At 42.0% G+C, this 17,435-nt stretch overlaps 2 protein-coding genes across 3 annotated transcripts; one reads left to right on the top strand and one right to left on the bottom strand.

Moving 5' to 3' along the window:
• The first annotated feature begins 11,720 nt into the window (after positions 1-11,720).
• Positions 11,721-13,480, top strand: LOC6597916 (asparagine synthetase domain-containing protein CG17486). The gene has a single exon (XM_026987810.1). The coding sequence runs from the start codon at positions 11,724-11,726 to the stop codon at positions 13,443-13,445; it is 1,722 nt and encodes a 573-aa protein (XP_026843611.1). The 5' UTR covers positions 11,721-11,723; the 3' UTR covers positions 13,446-13,480.
• Positions 13,481-13,679: 199 nt separating this feature from the next.
• On the bottom strand, positions 13,680-15,545 carry LOC113565526. Of its 2 annotated transcripts, XR_003408653.1 has the most exons (5): positions 14,889-15,545; positions 14,740-14,806; positions 14,262-14,675; positions 14,051-14,208; positions 13,680-14,001 (listed from the first exon to the last, which is right to left on the bottom strand). XR_003408653.1 is itself a non-coding variant. In XM_026987811.1 (4 exons), exons 1-4 carry the CDS (start codon positions 15,541-15,543, stop codon positions 13,755-13,757), a joined length of 1,623 nt encoding a protein of 540 aa, XP_026843612.1. In that variant the 5' UTR covers positions 15,544-15,545; the 3' UTR covers positions 13,680-13,754. The 2 variants fall into 2 exon arrangements, 1 of the variants encoding a protein (XP_026843612.1); XM_026987811.1 differs by having other exon boundaries at positions 14,740-15,545.
• Between the last annotated feature and the right edge of the window lie 1,890 nt (positions 15,546-17,435).

Here is a 17,435-nt window from a genome sequence, read left to right as displayed (position 1 = left end):
ATCTTTCCCGTGGTATTTCCCAATGATTCGGCCCTGCAAATCTTCCAACTCATAAAGCGAATTTCCCAGCTTTCTCCGAACTCTAGCCTTCACGAAAGCGTGGCCAAGCTTAGCGTTGTATCCAGCTTGGAAGTTGCTTTGTTTAAAATTTCTTCTATAAACTTCCTGCCCAACCTGGTATACTATCTCTCTTGATCTTAGATTATACTGCTTTTCATTACGTGCATTTTGCTTATCCATTACTTCACGTGCTTTCTTCCTGACCAACTCCAAGGAATCCTCTTTTGTAAAAGCTGCCGCCCTGTCTTCCAACATCTCTAGTGATCTCAGCAAAGAGTAAGTGCCACCAGAAGTGATCATCTGCTGACCAAACACCATGTAGTATGGCGTAGCGCCTACTCCCGGATGGATGGACGATCTCAGCGCGCAACAAATGCTGCTTAAATTCTCGTCCCAATCTTTTTGATCCGGACGCACATACGCTCTGATGGCGGCAATCACTGAGCGATTGACTCTCTCGGAGGCATTTGCCTGTGGCGCGTGTACCGCTGTCAAGGTATGTGAGATACGGTGGCTTTTTAGAAGGCTTTGGAATTTTTCAGCCCTGAATTGGTATCCATTGTCGGACACTATGGTTTCGGGCACCCCGAAAGTATGAAAGAGATCCTCCCGCAAGTATTTGATAACTACATCAGCTGTCAGCTTCTTAACGGCTTTGAGAAAACAAATTTAGAATAATGGTCTAACACGATAAAAATAGCGACGTGACCACTTCGTGACCTAGGATATGGACCAAGAAAATCAATGTATAGTCGCTGAAAGAATCTTTGTGACTCGGCCGGCTTTCCCATGGGTGGCCGCAAGGTAAAGTTTGGCGCCTTTGTGGTCTTACACTCACTGCAATTATTCACATAAGCTTTGACGTCGTTAACCAATCCTGGCCAAAAGTAGTACCTACGGACGCGCTCCAAGGTCTTGTGAATACCCCCATGCGAGGCTAACGGATCATCATGTGACTGTTTTAAGATCTCGCTGATCAATTCCTTAGGCACCCATAATTTCCAAGCAAACGAGTCATGAAGTAAGTCGCCATTCGCATGCTCAGCTCTTCGGTAAACTAAGTTGTCGACCACTTTTACGTCTGGCAATCGTTCCTGGTTGCTCTTTACCCGCTCCACCAATTCAAGATACCCTACCGCTCTGAAGTGAGGGGAATCTAGATCCACCAGAAGCCCATTACTCTTGTCTATTGCTGCGATCTCATCCTGGTGAACCCTTGACAATGCATCTGGGACTATGTTCTGGGTTCCCTTTCGGTGCTCGATGCTAAATCGGAAACCTTGCAATATTAGTGCCCATCGAGCTAACCTCGAGTGCAGATCATTTTGGGACATCAACCACTTCAGTGAGGCATGATCCGTTATCACGGTGAATTGATGACCTTCGACATAAGCTCTGAACTTTTTAATGCACACTAAGGCCGCCAGGCACTCTAGCTCGGTCACTGTATAATTGCGCTGGGCTTTATTCAGCTTTTTAGACACGAAAGCTATCGGCATCTCATCCCCTTCTTCCGTCTTTTGGACTAGTACACCCCCTACTCCCGTATTGCTCGCGTCGCAATGTATATAGAAGGGCTTTCCAAAGTCAGGACTTCTTAAAACTGGAGCCTTGCACAGCGTTTCTTTCAATTTTTCAAAGGCCTCTATTCCATCCTGGGACATGACGAATTTTTGTTTCTGTTTTAGCAAGTCTGTTAGAGGGGCGGATAGTGAAGCAAAATCATGTACAAATTTCCTATACCACCCGGCCATTCCAAGGAAGCTCCTCAGGGCTCGGAGAGTTCTTGGGAGCGGAAACTTAGTAATGGCGGAAATCTTTTCCGGGTCTGTTTTAATACCGCCTTCGCCAATTACGTGACCTAGATATTTTACGGATCTCCTACAGAATCTGCTCTTCTCTATATTTATGGTCAGCCCTGCGTGACGGATGTGTTCTGCCACCGAACGCAGTACCTCAAGATGCGAGGGAAATGTGTCTGAAATGACCAGCAGGTCATCTAAGTAGACAAAAACTTGATTTCGGAGAGCTGCGGGTATTACCTTATCCATGAGTCTGGACATGGTTTGTGAGGCGTTGCATAAACCAAAAGGCATGACCTTGTATTGGTACAACGGCCTCCCTGGTATGGTGAATGCAGTCTTGTCTCTCGACGCCACCTCCAAAGCTATTTGCCAAAATGCATCTTTCAAGTCCAGGCTGGTTACATATTCTGCCTTGGGCAATCTACTCAAGATGCCATCAATCTGGGGCAACGGGTACGCATCTTTTTCTGTCACCGCGTTTACTTTTCGACTGTCTAGACAAAGACGAGCTTTCCCAGGCTTTTGGACCAGAACCACCGGAGAAGACCAAGCGCTTCCTGACTCCTCAATCACCCCTAATCTCAGCATCCTATCAACTTCCCCGTACAGCAATTTCTCAACAGCCGGTGAGACTGAGAAATGTCTCTGCTTTACGGGCTTCGCATTCCCCACATCGATGGTATGACAAAGCATATCTGTCCTTCCCAGACCCGACACAGCGAAGGATGGAAATAGGGAAATCACCTGGTTTAACGCCGCCTCCTGAGCAGAAGTAAGTGTATGAACATCGGAACTCTCGCAAATTTCGGAAATCTTCCATTCGGACGGTAATAATTCAAAAAGGGAACAAAAATCAATACCTAAATATAAATCTTGACTTAAATTAGGAATTATGAATAGTTCTATGTTTTTAGACTCCCCGCGGTACTCTATCTTAGTTGTTAACTTTCCTACTATTTGATGCTTCTTTCCATCAGCCGTAAAGGCATTGGACGACACCAATTTAAATGGTTTCTTACTGCATACTACCTCCTTTGTCAATTGACCACCCACGCAACTCATTCCGGCGCCGGTATCTAGCAATCCTACTACGGTTCTATCCAGTAACTTGACTTCGGCATAAGGCCTCTTATCTCCTTCCTTTTTCCTTATCTCATTAATACATTTGAGAGATTTAAAATGGGCCTTGATCCTACGTGCATTTCTAGTTAGTCTCCTTGACTTAACAATTTCCACTGGAGGTGCTAACTTCTTACCCTCTATCAAATTTATATGCCATCCCACTATCGGTGGTTCCGCCTCCCCAAAATCCCGAGAAGGCTCTCCTTGCGTTTCGCCACTTGCTACATCTAGTCCTGTTTCGACGACCCCCTCTGCGGAACACTGGTCAGCCGACGAGACTCTGCCGTGTTCTCCTTGGTGTTTTTTTGACATTTTTTGCAAGATGGCTTATACGTGTTTGGCGCTCCGCAGCCAAAGCAGAATATTTTCCGTTTAGCTACGCAGTCGTGGTAACGGTGCCCTTCTTTTCGACAATTCCAACACACCAAGGATAAAGCTGCTATCTCCTCCCCAAACTCCGATTCCGAGAATTCTTCCGCATCCTCTCCCAAGGCTTCGTCCACTAGCTCCGAGATTTGCTTTCGAAATGGAGCAGGTTTTTGATAGCCATGAGTCCGACGCACCTCTTCCATAAAACATTCTCGCCTCCGACATATATCCCGTAGTGCTTCTATTGAGTCTATTTTTTGATTCAGGATTTCATGTTGTATTTCCGGCCGCAAGTTTCGGCGAACGATCTCGACCAAAGTTTTATGAGAAAGAGGCTGCTCTAACCTGTCAGTGAGCTTTTGGATTGCGTCAAAAAATACCTCAAAAGTCTCTTTTTCTCTTTGTTTCCTATCGCGAATCATCTGTCTAATGTCTACGTCCGTCCGGGAATCTCTGAACTGCTTCCTCAACGCTTCACACAGATCCATCCACCGCACTGAGCCAGCTGTCTTGTGATACCTCCAATAAAAATCAGATGCTTTCCCTTCAAACAGAGTGTTTGCATTGCTGCACAACAGCATAAAGTTCCCTTCCAACGTTTGATGGGTAAGGGCCTCCACTCGGTATATAAATGAATCCACGCTTATGGAGTCTGAGGCTCCAGAAAAGCGAAGCTTCCAATTATTCATTATATGACCCACCTTGTCAGGTCTCTGAGCTAAATCAGATGCTGCTGATCTAGAGAGCGACGTCCGGAGTGGAGGGGTGTAAACTGCGCCTTGGTTCCCCTCGGGAATTTCTAGCAATTGGTCCAAAGAAGCGTTCATATTCAGGCTCCCTACTGACGGCTGCGGAATTTGCGCATTAGAAGCTAAACGAGCTTCTACAGTGGTACTTATCATTTGAGACATCTTCTCCGTCAGGTGGATAAGTAATTCATTCTGCATACCCCTAATAGCCGCCGTGATCTCCCTAGACACTTGATTTGAATTAGACGCTTGATTTGAAGTAGACGCTTGACTTGAAGTAGACGCTTGACTTGAAGTAGACGCTTGACCCTCCGACCCCGCTTGGGATTGCTTACTGCATCCCGCGAGAACTGACTTTGTCTGCTGTCTAGTCTTGCCAGACACCAGAGGAGGCTGACCAGCCGTTGGGGCACTACAAACCGCATTGCAAACTGGACAGGTTGTTTGGGTCTTAAGGTATGTTCGCATGCATGTTTTATGGAATTCATGCTGACAAGGAGTTCTATAAACATCTTCGGGGGCCATTGTGACTTTGCACAGCCTGCAACAGATTGCTGAGGCGCTTGCCCCTTCATCATCAGACCGATCCAAGCCCATCTTTCTTCTTATAGGTGTTTACTAAAAAAAACTATCTGCTTAACTCGGAAAGGTTGTATGTTTTCTTATATATATGCAATAAAGAAGATTTAAAAGTGAAATGAAATTTGAATATTAATTAAACAAAAAAAAACTTTCAACTCAACAGTTTCAAACAAAAAACGAAGGGGAACGTTGTGAGTTGCTGCGGACACCGCAACTCTAGAGTTATACCCGATACCAAGTCAGTATGGCTTTCCTCCGGCAGACGCCGCTAATATTAAACGACACGACAAAGAGTGCGTGCGAGAGAGACAGAAAATCAGTCTGAGCGTGATGTCACGCGCTGCGTAGCCACTGCAAATTGATTTGTTCCTTTTGGCTACAAAAATTATCTGATCTGATCCAGATTCAGCAATCTGATAGATATGGTCGTTATCTATGATTCCCCGTTTTTAGTTTTCTCGAATCTGCAATATTGTGGATGCAACAGATTTTCGTCCTTTGTGTGGGCGGAAGGGGGTGGGGCGAAATTTTGAGATACACGTTTTATAGTGAGATCTAAGAGAAGTGCGGATTCCAAATTTGGTTACTCTAGCGTTAATAGTCTTTGAGATTTGTGAATATCCCCAGATTTGCATCCTTTGCGGGGGCGGAAGGGGGTGTGGCGAAATTTTGAAACAAACTCGTCTCGGTCTGATATATTAGGAGTGTGGATACCAAATTTGGTTGCTCTAGCTTTTATAGTCTCTGAGATCTAGGCGCTAATGTTTTACTCTAAGCAAAGCCGCCTATGCTACCTGTGTGTTAGAGAGAGACAGGGCGAGAAAAAATTAAATTGTTTTCGTGATGCTGGCTATAATAATAATACGATCCAATTCAGATTCTGCAGTCTAAAAGATATGGTCATTCTCTACGATTCTGCGTTTTTGGTTTTCTCGTATCTTTAAAATTGTGGATGCCACAGATTTTCGCCCTTTGTGGGGGCGGAAGTGGGCGGGGCAAAGTTTTGAAATATTTTTGTAGCAGTGACATATCACAGAAGTCTGGATCCAAAACATCGTTGCTCTAGCTCTTATAGTCTTTGAGCATTAGGCGCTGAAGGGGACGGACAGACGGACAGACGGACAGACGGACGGACGGACAGACGGACAGACGGACAGACGGACAGACAGACATGGCTCAATCGACTCGGCTATTGATGCTGATCAAGAATATATATACTTTATGGGGTCGGAAACGATTCCTTCTGGACGTTACACACATCCACTTTTACCACAAATCTAATATACCCCAATACTCATTTTGAGTATCGGGTATAAAAATATTACAAAAAAATTCGAATGGTTTGATCTCCCAGCTAGCCTGGCTCCCTGCAGAGCCTCTCTCAATTAATGAAATGATCCGTGGTCAGGAGTGCACTTAAGCTAAATGCATCACCAGTGATTCCAAGACGGTTCAGTTTTCCCTTGGTCCCTCAGGCATAAAGTTGAGTAGCACTTACAGCGCAGACTGAAATGACATGGACAACAGATAGCTTCTTAAAGTTATTCTAGTAGTATTCCTATTAATCACGACAATCAGGCTATTTGTACAGAAATAAGTCAAACTCACTCAGAACCCTTAGAATCGTGGCCCGGAAACATACCCTGGGGCTTAGTTTTCTATCGGTATTCCAAAGATCCGTAAGAGAACTGAATGAAAGCGGAAGTGATTTGGGTTTCTTTGTCTTCAATAAAGACATCGAACAGTCGATGGAAGGAAAATTTAAAAAGTGAAGGTTTGTTTTAGGTCATTGTTCGTGAACCACACCCCTAAGTACAAATTTTAATAATTCCCACCTAACAGTGAGGCCCCACGTTGGGCGCCAAAAATAATAATAAATGTAACGTGCAACCACGATGTAGGCGAGATGGTCCTCTCAGCTTGAAGCGGCACGCTGTCAATTTTCCGGCTACTGGCTCGTCGGCCACGAGTGTGGTGTTCTTGTATATTTGCTCCTAAGCTGAGGCCTACCCTATTATTATTTTACATTTAATGCGTGTCAATAAGCCATTTGAAACCGGACGGAAAGCACAACACCTAAAACGAAACTGGTGATAACGGACAATAACTGCACTGGTGAACCTTGGTCTTGTTGTGCCCGATAACCCATGATTTGTTACAAGACCCCTTATATTATGGAGACCTACAGGGGCATTGCTTATGACTAAAATTTGTGATCCCCTGTAATTTAATGTACTCATTAGCTTCTCCCTTCCCCGAGTATTGGCTACGACTTAATTTTAAATAAGTTGAGTAAAGTACTGTAAATAACTAAGAAGTTTAGGCTAGATATGAGAGAGAAGAGATGATTTGAATAGGAGTGAAAGCAAAAGAAATGTAAGAAAATTTTATGTGAGCATTCGCTGGGCATATTGATCCACCAAAAGAGAAGGTGTAATGTACGAGAGGCGTAGGAAAAAGAATCAAGAGGTGAACTTTTTGATGCCCTCTCTTTTCATCCCACTAATTGGGTGCGCTCCCGTGGCGAACTTTCAGAGCATTCGCCCCACAAAAAGGTGGAAGATATTTTATTTATTCAATTAAAACGACTTACAGGAACCTCCATCGACGAAGCGCTTCCGATTTGGGCCCCTGAAAAGTTTGAAAAAAAAAGAAGAACACACACAATTCGCACACACAAAAAAATGAGATGACGACCGAGTGGCTCAGGCAGATCGAGTTAATTTTAACGGTGATTGTCTATCTCTTTTTTTCCCGTCCCTCACGCCGCCTTACATTCCTCTGCGCTCAGTTTTGCCTTCCTCTGTGCAGATCAGCGGCGCTTATCGGGCACCGGTATGTGGGGGCTCGCCCGCAGCGCAAAGTTAGGTGGAGAGAGATAGAAAGGGATAGAGAGCTAAAGAAGCCTAAATGAAGAGGGAGAATAAAATAACCCGGGTATTGATGCTTAGTGCATATGACTATGATCCGTTATTTGTTTCTTATATTTGCTATTTTTTTTTGTTATTTTGAACTGGGCTGGCCTTCTGTGAGAAATTTCTAATTCGATCTGCCACTATTTGCCACCACTGCAGAACACTTTTTTTTCCTTTGCCTCCTCCCCTGCGCACGGGGTATGGACGCATACGCGGAGCGATTAGACAAGCCGACGCGGCTGCCGTCTGCCGGGCACTAGTTGGCCTCTCCTCTCTGGCTCGCCGAATTGCTCCAAGGCGACGACCCAAAGCTCCGGCGAATTTCTATGAATTTCAGCTGGTGGTCGTGGAAGACGAGCCTCCTCCAATTTAAAACCTAGGGAAATTTGCACACACAGAACACATTTATACACTTTCGCTAGGCTGTCTTTTTTTCTCAACTTACCCAAACGGGTGACCCGTCGAAAGGGTGTATCGAAAAGGTTTCACTTATCACCGCCTGTTATTGTTATTGAATTTAGATGGTTTTTCTCTTTTTTTTTTGAATATTCAAACACGGCTGCCACTATAGAGGACACTTGGTGAACAAAATCCAATGCTGTCGACCAGGCTTGGAATGCCGCAATGGCGTCCAATGCCATCTATTTATAGCCTTTCATCTTGTCCGACTTCGACTTCGAACTCGCTCTCCTTTCGACGAGGAAGTCTGACCTGGCTCTGACCCACTCTCTGATCCCAGGCCCTCTTTGCCGACTATTAAAGAGAATTTGTCTTGCCTCTCGTTAGACGGTGCCTAATTTTCGGCGGACCCCAAAAACCCTAGGCCTCCTCACAGCAGCTACAAGCCTCACCGTACACCAGCCGCCACTTCGCAGCCGTAAAACTGACTCCGACCACTCCAAGTGTGCAGCAGTTGATCTCGTTTGCCACTCCAAGGGCAACGACAGCTGCTGGCGATGCAGATTCGGTAGCCGAATTCATCGCTTCGGTGAACGTGCAGCCAAGTACATCTGTAGTGTCCGTGTCCATGGTGTCCGCAAGTTCGTTTTTAGTAACGTATCAGATAGTCAGAGGCTTACGTAGTAAGCTCAGCATTCTTTTCCGGGATAGTGTTGCATTTGCTTCCCACGTTATTGTGTTTACTGAAACCTGGTTAAAGCCGGACATTCTTAGTTCCGAGGTTTTGGCAGGTCAGTACACAACTTTTAGAAAGGACCATTCGTCTCGACGTGCAGGAGGGATTCTGATTGCAGTGGACTCTAAATTCACCTTGGAACACTTCACAGTCCAAGTTCAACAGTAACTGGAATTCCTGTGTGTAAAACTAATTCTTCCCTCTTTTGCTATATTAATTACTCTCGTTTTTCTCTGGGCCATAAACAGTTTAACTGCTTCGTAAACAGTAAGCGTAGAACGTCCGCACACCCATCCTCGCTATCATTTTGTAATACGTCGGCAAATAATTATCAGGCAATTGCCGATCTTTTTGCCCAGTTTTTCCAAACCACCTATTCTGAGGAAAGCTACTCTGGTCATCCATATCCATACGGTTTATATAAGTCGTACGGCATTTTCAGTCCCTTGTTAAATGAACGTTCTCTACTTCATGATCTTTGACTAGTTGTGCCGGTGTTCTCACCGGGTCCAGACGGGGTTCCAGGCTGTGTACTCAGGTACTGCGCCGAGGCACTGTGTGGACCCTTGCTTAAACTAGCCATTGATTCCTCTTGCTTCCCCCCGATCTGGAAGGAATCGTTTATAATTCCTTTTCATAAGAAAGGTAGCCAGTCTCATGCAAAAAATTATAGAGGTATATCAAAATTATCCGCTATTCCTAAAATGTTTGAGAAAGTCTTAACTCCGCACTTGAAACACACAAGTCACTTGTATCTCAAACTCAGCATGGATTTATAAGGCGGTGATCAACCACCACGAATTTGTTAGAGTTTACCTCTTTCATTATTTACACCAACTTTAGTAAAACATTCGACTCTGTAAACCATTCCCTTCTACCGCATAAACTTGACCTTTTAGGGTTTCCGCCCAACCTCCTGAGATGGATTTCTAGCTACCTGTGTTCCAGGTCTTCCAGAGTCCTCTTCAAAAACTGCCTCTCTTCACCAGTATAGGTTTCTTCGGAGCACCACAGGGCAGCCATCTAGGCCACTTACGCTTCACACTCTTTATTAATGACTTGCCTTCGGTATTAACATACTCTCGAGTAATTATGTATGCGGATGATGTTAAACTCTGTGTCCAGTATAAGGACATTTCATTTCATTCTCGCTTGCAATCCAATCTCAATAACTTTCAGTCATGATGATGTGCAAACTTGTTACACCTTGATGCCTCGAAATTCAAATTATGACATTTCATCGTTCTAGCCCCTTGTTGGCTTCCTATACACTGTTTGGTGGTTATCTTGAGAGAATTAACTTGGTGGATGATCTTGGTGTTATATTAGACGCCAAGCTAAAGTTTTCTGATCACATTTTTACCATGGTAAATAAGGCCATGGGCGAGCTTGGGTTTATAAAGAGGTGGTCAAAGGAAATTGACGACCCCTATATAACAAAGACTCTCTATACCTCACTTGTTCGTCCGATCTTAGAGTACGGCTCCTGTGTATGGTGCCCTCAGTACAAAGTACCAGGACCGTATAGAATCAGTCCAGAAAAACTTCTTACTCTTTGCTCTGCTGGGCCTTAACTGGGATGCGGGTGTGAGACTCCCATCTTACTCTAGTAGACTGCTATTAGTAAACCTTAGTAAATCCTTAGTTAACCGTAGGAAAGTGCTTGGTGTGATTTTTATGCACAACTTGATCAGGGATGACATAGACAGCCCTGATCTGTTGAGCCGCATTAACTTCACGATTCCTATTATCGAATTATTCCTTGCATGAACCGTATAGGGTCTTATGCTCGAATTATAATTCACTGTACCATATTATATCCATCACTAATTTTCTTCCTCTTATTAAATTACTAATCCTTACAAACCTTTCTAGTAATTAGTAATTGTAGTGGTATTTGTATTTTGAATGCATGCCTAGTTCTCTTAGTAACATTAATGATAATTTTCCTCGAATATTAGTCTAACAGCTATTTTTACTGCATGCTCGCGTAACAGCCTTCTGCTGATTTTAGACGGGCCACTTGACGGTGCAGTAATTGCATCGCCTCATGCAAGATTCAGTCATTGCATGTCAACGTCCAAGAAAAAAATTGCTAGCAGCCAAGGCCAAACCAACTTCTATAAAGAGCAGAATAGAACATAAATGGATTGATTTATCATAGCCAATTAAATAGCCATATCACAAACATAAAAGTGTTGAAATTTTGAGAATTCCGACTGCTTAGAAAACCCTCACTGTTCCTCCAGGATGTGCTCAGGGGGCGAAGCGTATTGCTAGTTCATGCATTCTTTACCAGAATACCATTAACATTTAAAGTATCGAATTGTCGTCATACAAATTGTCCGTCTGGTACTCTTTTTCGTTCACGAATTTTTCATCGCAGAAATGTCCTTTTTCAGCGCAATAATGTCTCTACATTCTTTCCTTCCTTCAATAAACTTACGTTGCATTCCATACTCACTTACGTTTTATGTATTAACTTTTTGTTCAAACCTTAATTTAGCCAATCTTGTAGAAAATTGAATCATCAATCGGATAAAATTATGTGTTCAGAACTGAAGGGTCTATCTAGCTAATAATATTAAATCGAATATCAAAATCGAGAAATATGATTTCCAATCATGGGCAGAGAACGATTAGCCATTGTCCACCAGTGGGTATTAGAATACTCTCCACGAAAATTATGAATCTTAAAGAATTTTAACGCAGTTTAGGTGAAAAATATAGTGGTCTTTCTTATGCAAAGATAAAGAAGAGTAATTATTATTAGTCTTATTTTCCGCGGATTAATTAGAACTGTTATCATCTTTAAATAAAGGGGGTTTAAGTGGGCTAAGTTCGTTTTTTCATTAGTATATTTACGCTATATTTTGAAAATGAGCGGTATATTTGTGAGGTTCAAACGGTATATTTGATATCACTGATATCTACAGAGTACCATCCCTAGTCCGCGGACACTTGGTGCACATGTATATTTGTTGAAATGTGTGGAATTTTTTGTACAATTAATCAGAATACAGCTGGCTGTCTTGATCTAACTGATACACTGAAAACTGTCTTAAATAACCGTGGCCCAGATGTGCAGGATGAGCTACGGCTGGATAACATTCTACTCTCCGGTAGTGTCTTGTGGCAACAAGGAGAGAGTATACAAAAACAGCCCGTAATCGAAGGGGATTGTGTATTGTTGTTTAATGGAGATTTGTATAACTTGGAAAAACCAGACTCAATGGCAGACACATTTTGGTTAGCTAAGAAGTTGTCTGATTGCAACTGTGATGAAGAGATACTTTCTGTGCTCAAGGTGTTGGAGGGACCATATTGTTTGATAATATATAACCGGCGTGAGGAAATGCTTTACTTTTGCCGGGATGCTCTGGGAAGAAATTCATTGATTATAGAGCATAATCAGCAAGAATTGCATTTACTGAGCACCTCATTTTACTCGGATATCGATCAGTTATCAACACTTGAATTGCCTCCGTTGGGACTGTACAAATTAAAAATTGATAACTTGAGCAGCTGTGTACTATATCCATGGCAGCCCCTGAATGCATATACACATCAGCAACTCATCACGCTTGATTTGGCAATGGGCTGGAAAACGATAATCAAACGTACAATATCACCAGATTGGTTGTTAAAAAGCAAACTGGATTTCGGCTATGACTTTTACAAAGTTCCATATGTCGACAACCATGAATCACTTTATGAAAACCTGCTTAGTACTCCTCAAGTCCAATCAGCATTAGCAACATTTAATAAATTACTTCAAAGTTCTGTAGCATCACGAGTTCAAACGGCCCCTTTTTGCCGTAATTGCTTAAAGATTGGCCAAAACACTAGCATATGTACACACGCGAAAGTGTGTATCCTTTTTTCTGGTGGCATCGATTGCACTGTCTTAGCCATCCTGGCTGATAGATATGTACCAGATGGAGAGCCGATAGAACTTATTAATGTGGCGTTTGAAAGAATAACTGCTCCAAATACAGCTGATACACAGGAATATTGGAATGTTCCTGACCGCAAGACTGCGTTACAATCATACAATGAGCTGAAACGTATCTGTCCCAAGCGGTTCTGGATCCTGATAGAAGTCAATGTGACACGCCAGGAGTTACAGCTTCAACTCTCACAACATATCCGTCATCTTATATATCCGCTGCAGACTGTTTTGGATGAGAGTCTAGGCTGTGCGTTTTGGTTCGCTACCCATACTGTACTATCATCTGCCAGAGTTGCTCTCATAGGTAGTGGTGCCGATGAGTTGTTCGGAGGATATACTCGCCACCGAAACGCTTATAGACATTGTCTGGGCGACGACATAGAGCGTCAGCTTGTTGTACAGAATGAACTTGAGAAGGATTGGCAGAGAATACCTGCTCGAAATTTGGCGAGAGATGATCGCGTTATTGCGGATAATGGGAAAACAGCACGTGCACCTTTCATTGAAGAGAATGTAGTTCGGTTTGTTCGGTCTCTAATGCCGAAACAGAAATGTTGCTATAGCTTCCCTGAAGGGGTCGGTGATAAATTGCTGTTAAGACTGTATGGATACCAATTGGGTCTGCGGGACGCGGTACTGCTGAAAAAGCGAGCTATTCAATTTGGTTCACGAATTGCTGACAAAAAGCAGCACGCAGCACAGCATTCTATTTTCTTAAAGTTCAATCTTGCTAATTCGTTGGAAAATACCTGTTGAAATAAAAACGAACTTCACAAATTGCACCAGAGTTACATCTATGTTTATTTATTTTCAGTCGCTTGGAGCTACGATGTTTACACATTCGGGGCTATTTACATATGTAGAAACAAACGGAGGCACTTTGCTATGTCGATTTAGCACGGATGTTGATTGATAATATAATCGGTTTCTCATCCGATCAAAGACCTGTCTGATATGTAGGAACATAATACCCCCGTATTAACCCCTCAATTTGTTTATTTATATACATATTTATTTGCTAATGAATTTCGGGGAAGACTTATTATCTATCGCACCTCATAATGATCAGCAGGTGTTACCTTCAGGACCCACAGGGAACGCGTTGGACGCACAGCCCTCCGGATCATCTCGACAAAACGTGTTATTGTTACTGTCATTTATGTCAATGGAAGAAAAGCTATCAAGCATTGATGGATTGGGCAGGCTGTGGTAAAGTCCTTTGTTTTTACTTTCAAGACCAAAATGAAGTTGTAACTGATGACGAATACTCTCTTTTTCATTTGCACGATTGCGTTGAAAATCTTCCTCCACTCTAAAATGAGAATGATTAGAAAATGATTTATAAAATATAAGACAATTACCTTTTTAAAGCTTCAACCTCGCTTCTGTGAATATTTTCAGTATCGACATCTCTTGTTGATCTATCTGAATACAACTTCTCCAATAAGCGGACTGGATTATGAAATGTAAATCGCTGATGAAACCTATCAGCTAATTTTACATTCGTTTCAGTTGCACTCTGAAATTATACTCTTTATTTTGAGGAATTTTCATTTTTTTTTTTTTTTATACCGTAATTGGATATATTGGAGTTCTATCTTGCAGGTTTTCAGGTACGTGGCGTTGTCGGCTTTGGAAATGACGACTGGGTTTTGTTTTGCAAGTTTCTAGTTCACCTCTGGAGCTATTGTAAGCGGGCTTGTCGTTGTTTCCGGGCAAATACATTACGTGCTTTCCCCCAGCTAGTGTTTTTAGTGATTGTTGTTCAATAACAGGCAATTCCTGGCTATTATTTGTATCCTTAATTCTATTCAAGCAAACTCCATTTTTTCCGACATTTTTATGCAGCATCCAGTTCTCGAAGCCATCAATTTTTGTTGTAGAAATACCCGCAGTCGGAATATTTGAGATGGAAGCCTGACAACCCGGCCGTTTGCTGAAAAAAAATTCAGGCTTTCTCTTCCGAAGGCTTTTGTAAATGCATACCTATAAAAAAGGATCCAATTAATTAATGTTGAATCGTTTGTATATCTTAGAATACTAAACTGACATCATTTGACTTTAAATTATCAAGCTTCCGCGCATGTTGTAAGTGACCATCTCTAGGCAGGGAAAGACTAAAGGTGTGGAGGGGTGATACCGAATTATGGGAAGATATTTTTGACTTGCTACCGTAGAATAATAAAGCTTCTCCCTCACATTTAGAGCGATAGTCGTCCGAGCTCGAGTCTGAATCTGTGACGAGATTCCCCGCTGTATCATCAATTTGATCGCACAGGTCCTGTTCAGGCGTCCATGCATTTTGCAACTTGTTTATTTTGCGCACATGTCTTATTTCGTAAATAATGCTCGGTTGAATTGGTAACTCGTTTTTTTCCGTTTTTTGGTAACCATTTGGATCTGATATATTAATTTCTCTATCAATCTGAACGTCATCATCAAGAAGAGTGCGCCAAGCTAACGCCGGGCTAAAGGACGGCGTATCAAGTTGGCGACGTGGCAAAGTAGGACGGATGCAAAGCCGCAAGCCGTTATCATCAACGCTGTCCTCTTGACTTGTTGACTTTTTATACTCAATATCGTAATTTGGAACGAAAAGCAGCGATGTACCTTCATTTGAATTCAAGTTTTTCTCGGTATTATGAGCAGTTGGGATAGAGACGATATTCTTCCCGGTAGAATCTGGCTGAAGTCCATAAATTGGTTGCATAATTTTGTTATCTTGAGAATCTTGCCGAGTCTCTGTGATAGTGTTGACATCCATGCCGAAATAAAATGTTCGCCTGTGTTTTTGAGCTTCTGGGGTCGGAGCAGAAATATTTTTTGTATCTTTTTTATTCGGAGCAGAATTCATGGATGATTCTTTACTTGAATGGTTATTATGTTTGTAATGCGTTTTCTTTTCTCCAGTGCTTTCTGTGTTAACATTAGCCTCCTTTGCATTTTTGCTTCTTATTATAATCGCGTCTGAACTTTTTTCACGCCTGTAAGCCAATTTCGACTGATTTATGGGTACATTTGGCCTGCAATTTCCACCAACAGAGTTTCGCTCCGCACTTTTCCTCTTAAATGATAAATTTGAACCTTTATTTACTGTAGGTAGTCGATCTGTATTTTTCGAAAAATGAGTTTGTCTGCCCTGTTCATTTGTAATCCTCACACTTGTAGAGATATCTTTTTCCGCTGTTTCTGGATGAACGGCTGGTACAATAATTATTGATTCGGTAGGCACTTCTGGAGCCCTACGTTTTTTAGTATACTTGTTCTTTTTCTCCGATCTAGCTATGGATTGATTCGTCGCAGTTTCTTTATTATTTTTGTTCACGAGTTCCGGTTCTGAATATGTGTGGCGTTGCATTTGGGTCAAATTCGATTTTGTATTTGATACTAAATTGTCTTTTTTGTAATTAGCTTTAACATGATGAAGCGTTTGTGAACGGGTAAACTCTGTCTGCAATGAATGATTTGTAGATCCGACTATGAAGGTCCGCGATCGTTGCATTGGCGCATTCGTTGGGCATGAAATAGGGTTTTCACTCAGCCTTCGACCGCTGATCGTACCTCCGGAATTGAGTATTGCTCCATTTGTAGTGGCTCGTAAGTGAAGGCTCTTGTCAATCCGTGGAAGTACTTTAAATTGGACATTTTCATCTGTTTTATACTTTATTACCTTCTGACTGTTTGACGTCGGAAACGACCTCCGCCATTGCTGGCTGTACCCTTTCTGTGGAGTAGGACTCGACCTTATATCAGGCTTTGAATAATCGTAATGACGATGTGAGCTTTGCCGAAATTGTTGTGAGAGATTTTTAGCATGTGGGCTGGGGTCCGTATTTTGTCTCTGGATGTTTAATTGATGGGAGCTGCCAGAATTGCCCATTTTAATGTGCCTACAAAATATAAGTACGAAAATATGTTTTTAGTTACTTGTTGACCTTATGTGTTGTATTTTGTGTTTACGCTGTATGTTCAACTTATAGGTGTAAGAAACGCCCTACTATACTATTCGTTCCGATGTTCCGAGCTACTCAATCATCCCAAAAACCAGCTAAATACAAATGCTTTTGGATATATGTATGTAGCTGGTTTCTTATCAAGTACCTAGTGTGTAAATATGTATATTGGTGTTATACCATAAGTGTTTCACACTTAAGGTCAACAACATTTTATTGAATCCTATTTTAATGCATGACAAGCCAAGAGTTTTTTTGGCCTCATCTTTATTTTCATCCGTATCATTCACGAGTGCGTACATATGTAAACAAACATATACATACATGCTTAGTAGTTGATCTTTAGAGAAAGTAGGCTATATGCATGTATGTATTTACAGATATGTACATACATATGTTGACACGAACTGAAAACTTCGGTTTCATTAACTATGAATATCTAATGTATAATAATGTGTATAATTGCAAATAATTTAGTCATTTTGACGCAATCTTTTGATCAAGAAAACGAAACTACATACACATGCACATGCGAATAAGAAGACTTGTGTAAACATACATACATACATACACAACAGAATGTTGGAAATGGTTACATTCTGTGCCAAGTCAACAACACAAATAGTTCCAGTTCGGGACATTACTCACAAATTTAAAAATATATTGTAAATGGAAAGACTCACAAAAATCTTTCTCATGAACTACATATGTATGTATATGCACAACTTTCTTTTCATTTTCACCAAAAGTTTTTATTGCAAGGTTCGCTAAAGCCGCATTTTTGTTTTGTTTT

This window comes from Drosophila persimilis, unplaced genomic scaffold (assembly GCF_003286085.1).
Source record: "Drosophila persimilis strain 14011-0111.01,24,50 unplaced genomic scaffold, DperRS2 tig00000124-arrow-pilon, whole genome shotgun sequence".
NCBI lineage: Eukaryota > Metazoa > Arthropoda > Insecta > Diptera > Drosophilidae > Drosophila > Drosophila persimilis.
Note: the sequence above shows the minus strand (reverse complement) of the source record. Positions and strands in the feature narration are given on the sequence as shown.

Coding starts and splice junctions, on each gene's coding strand:
- LOC6597916 (XM_026987810.1), top strand. CDS start 11,724: ATGTGTGGAATTTTTTGTACAATTAATCAGAATACAGCTGGCTGTCTT.
- LOC113565526 (XM_026987811.1), bottom strand. CDS start 15,543: ATGAATTCTGCTCCGAATAAAAAAGATACAAAAAATATTTCTGCTCCG. Junction 14,209..14,261: donor CTCCAATATATCCAATTACG/GTATAAAAAAAA, acceptor GTATAATTTCAG/AGTGCAACTGAAACGAATGT. Junction 14,002..14,050: donor GAGGTTGAAGCTTTAAAAAG/GTAATTGTCTTA, acceptor TTCTCATTTTAG/AGTGGAGGAAGATTTTCAAC.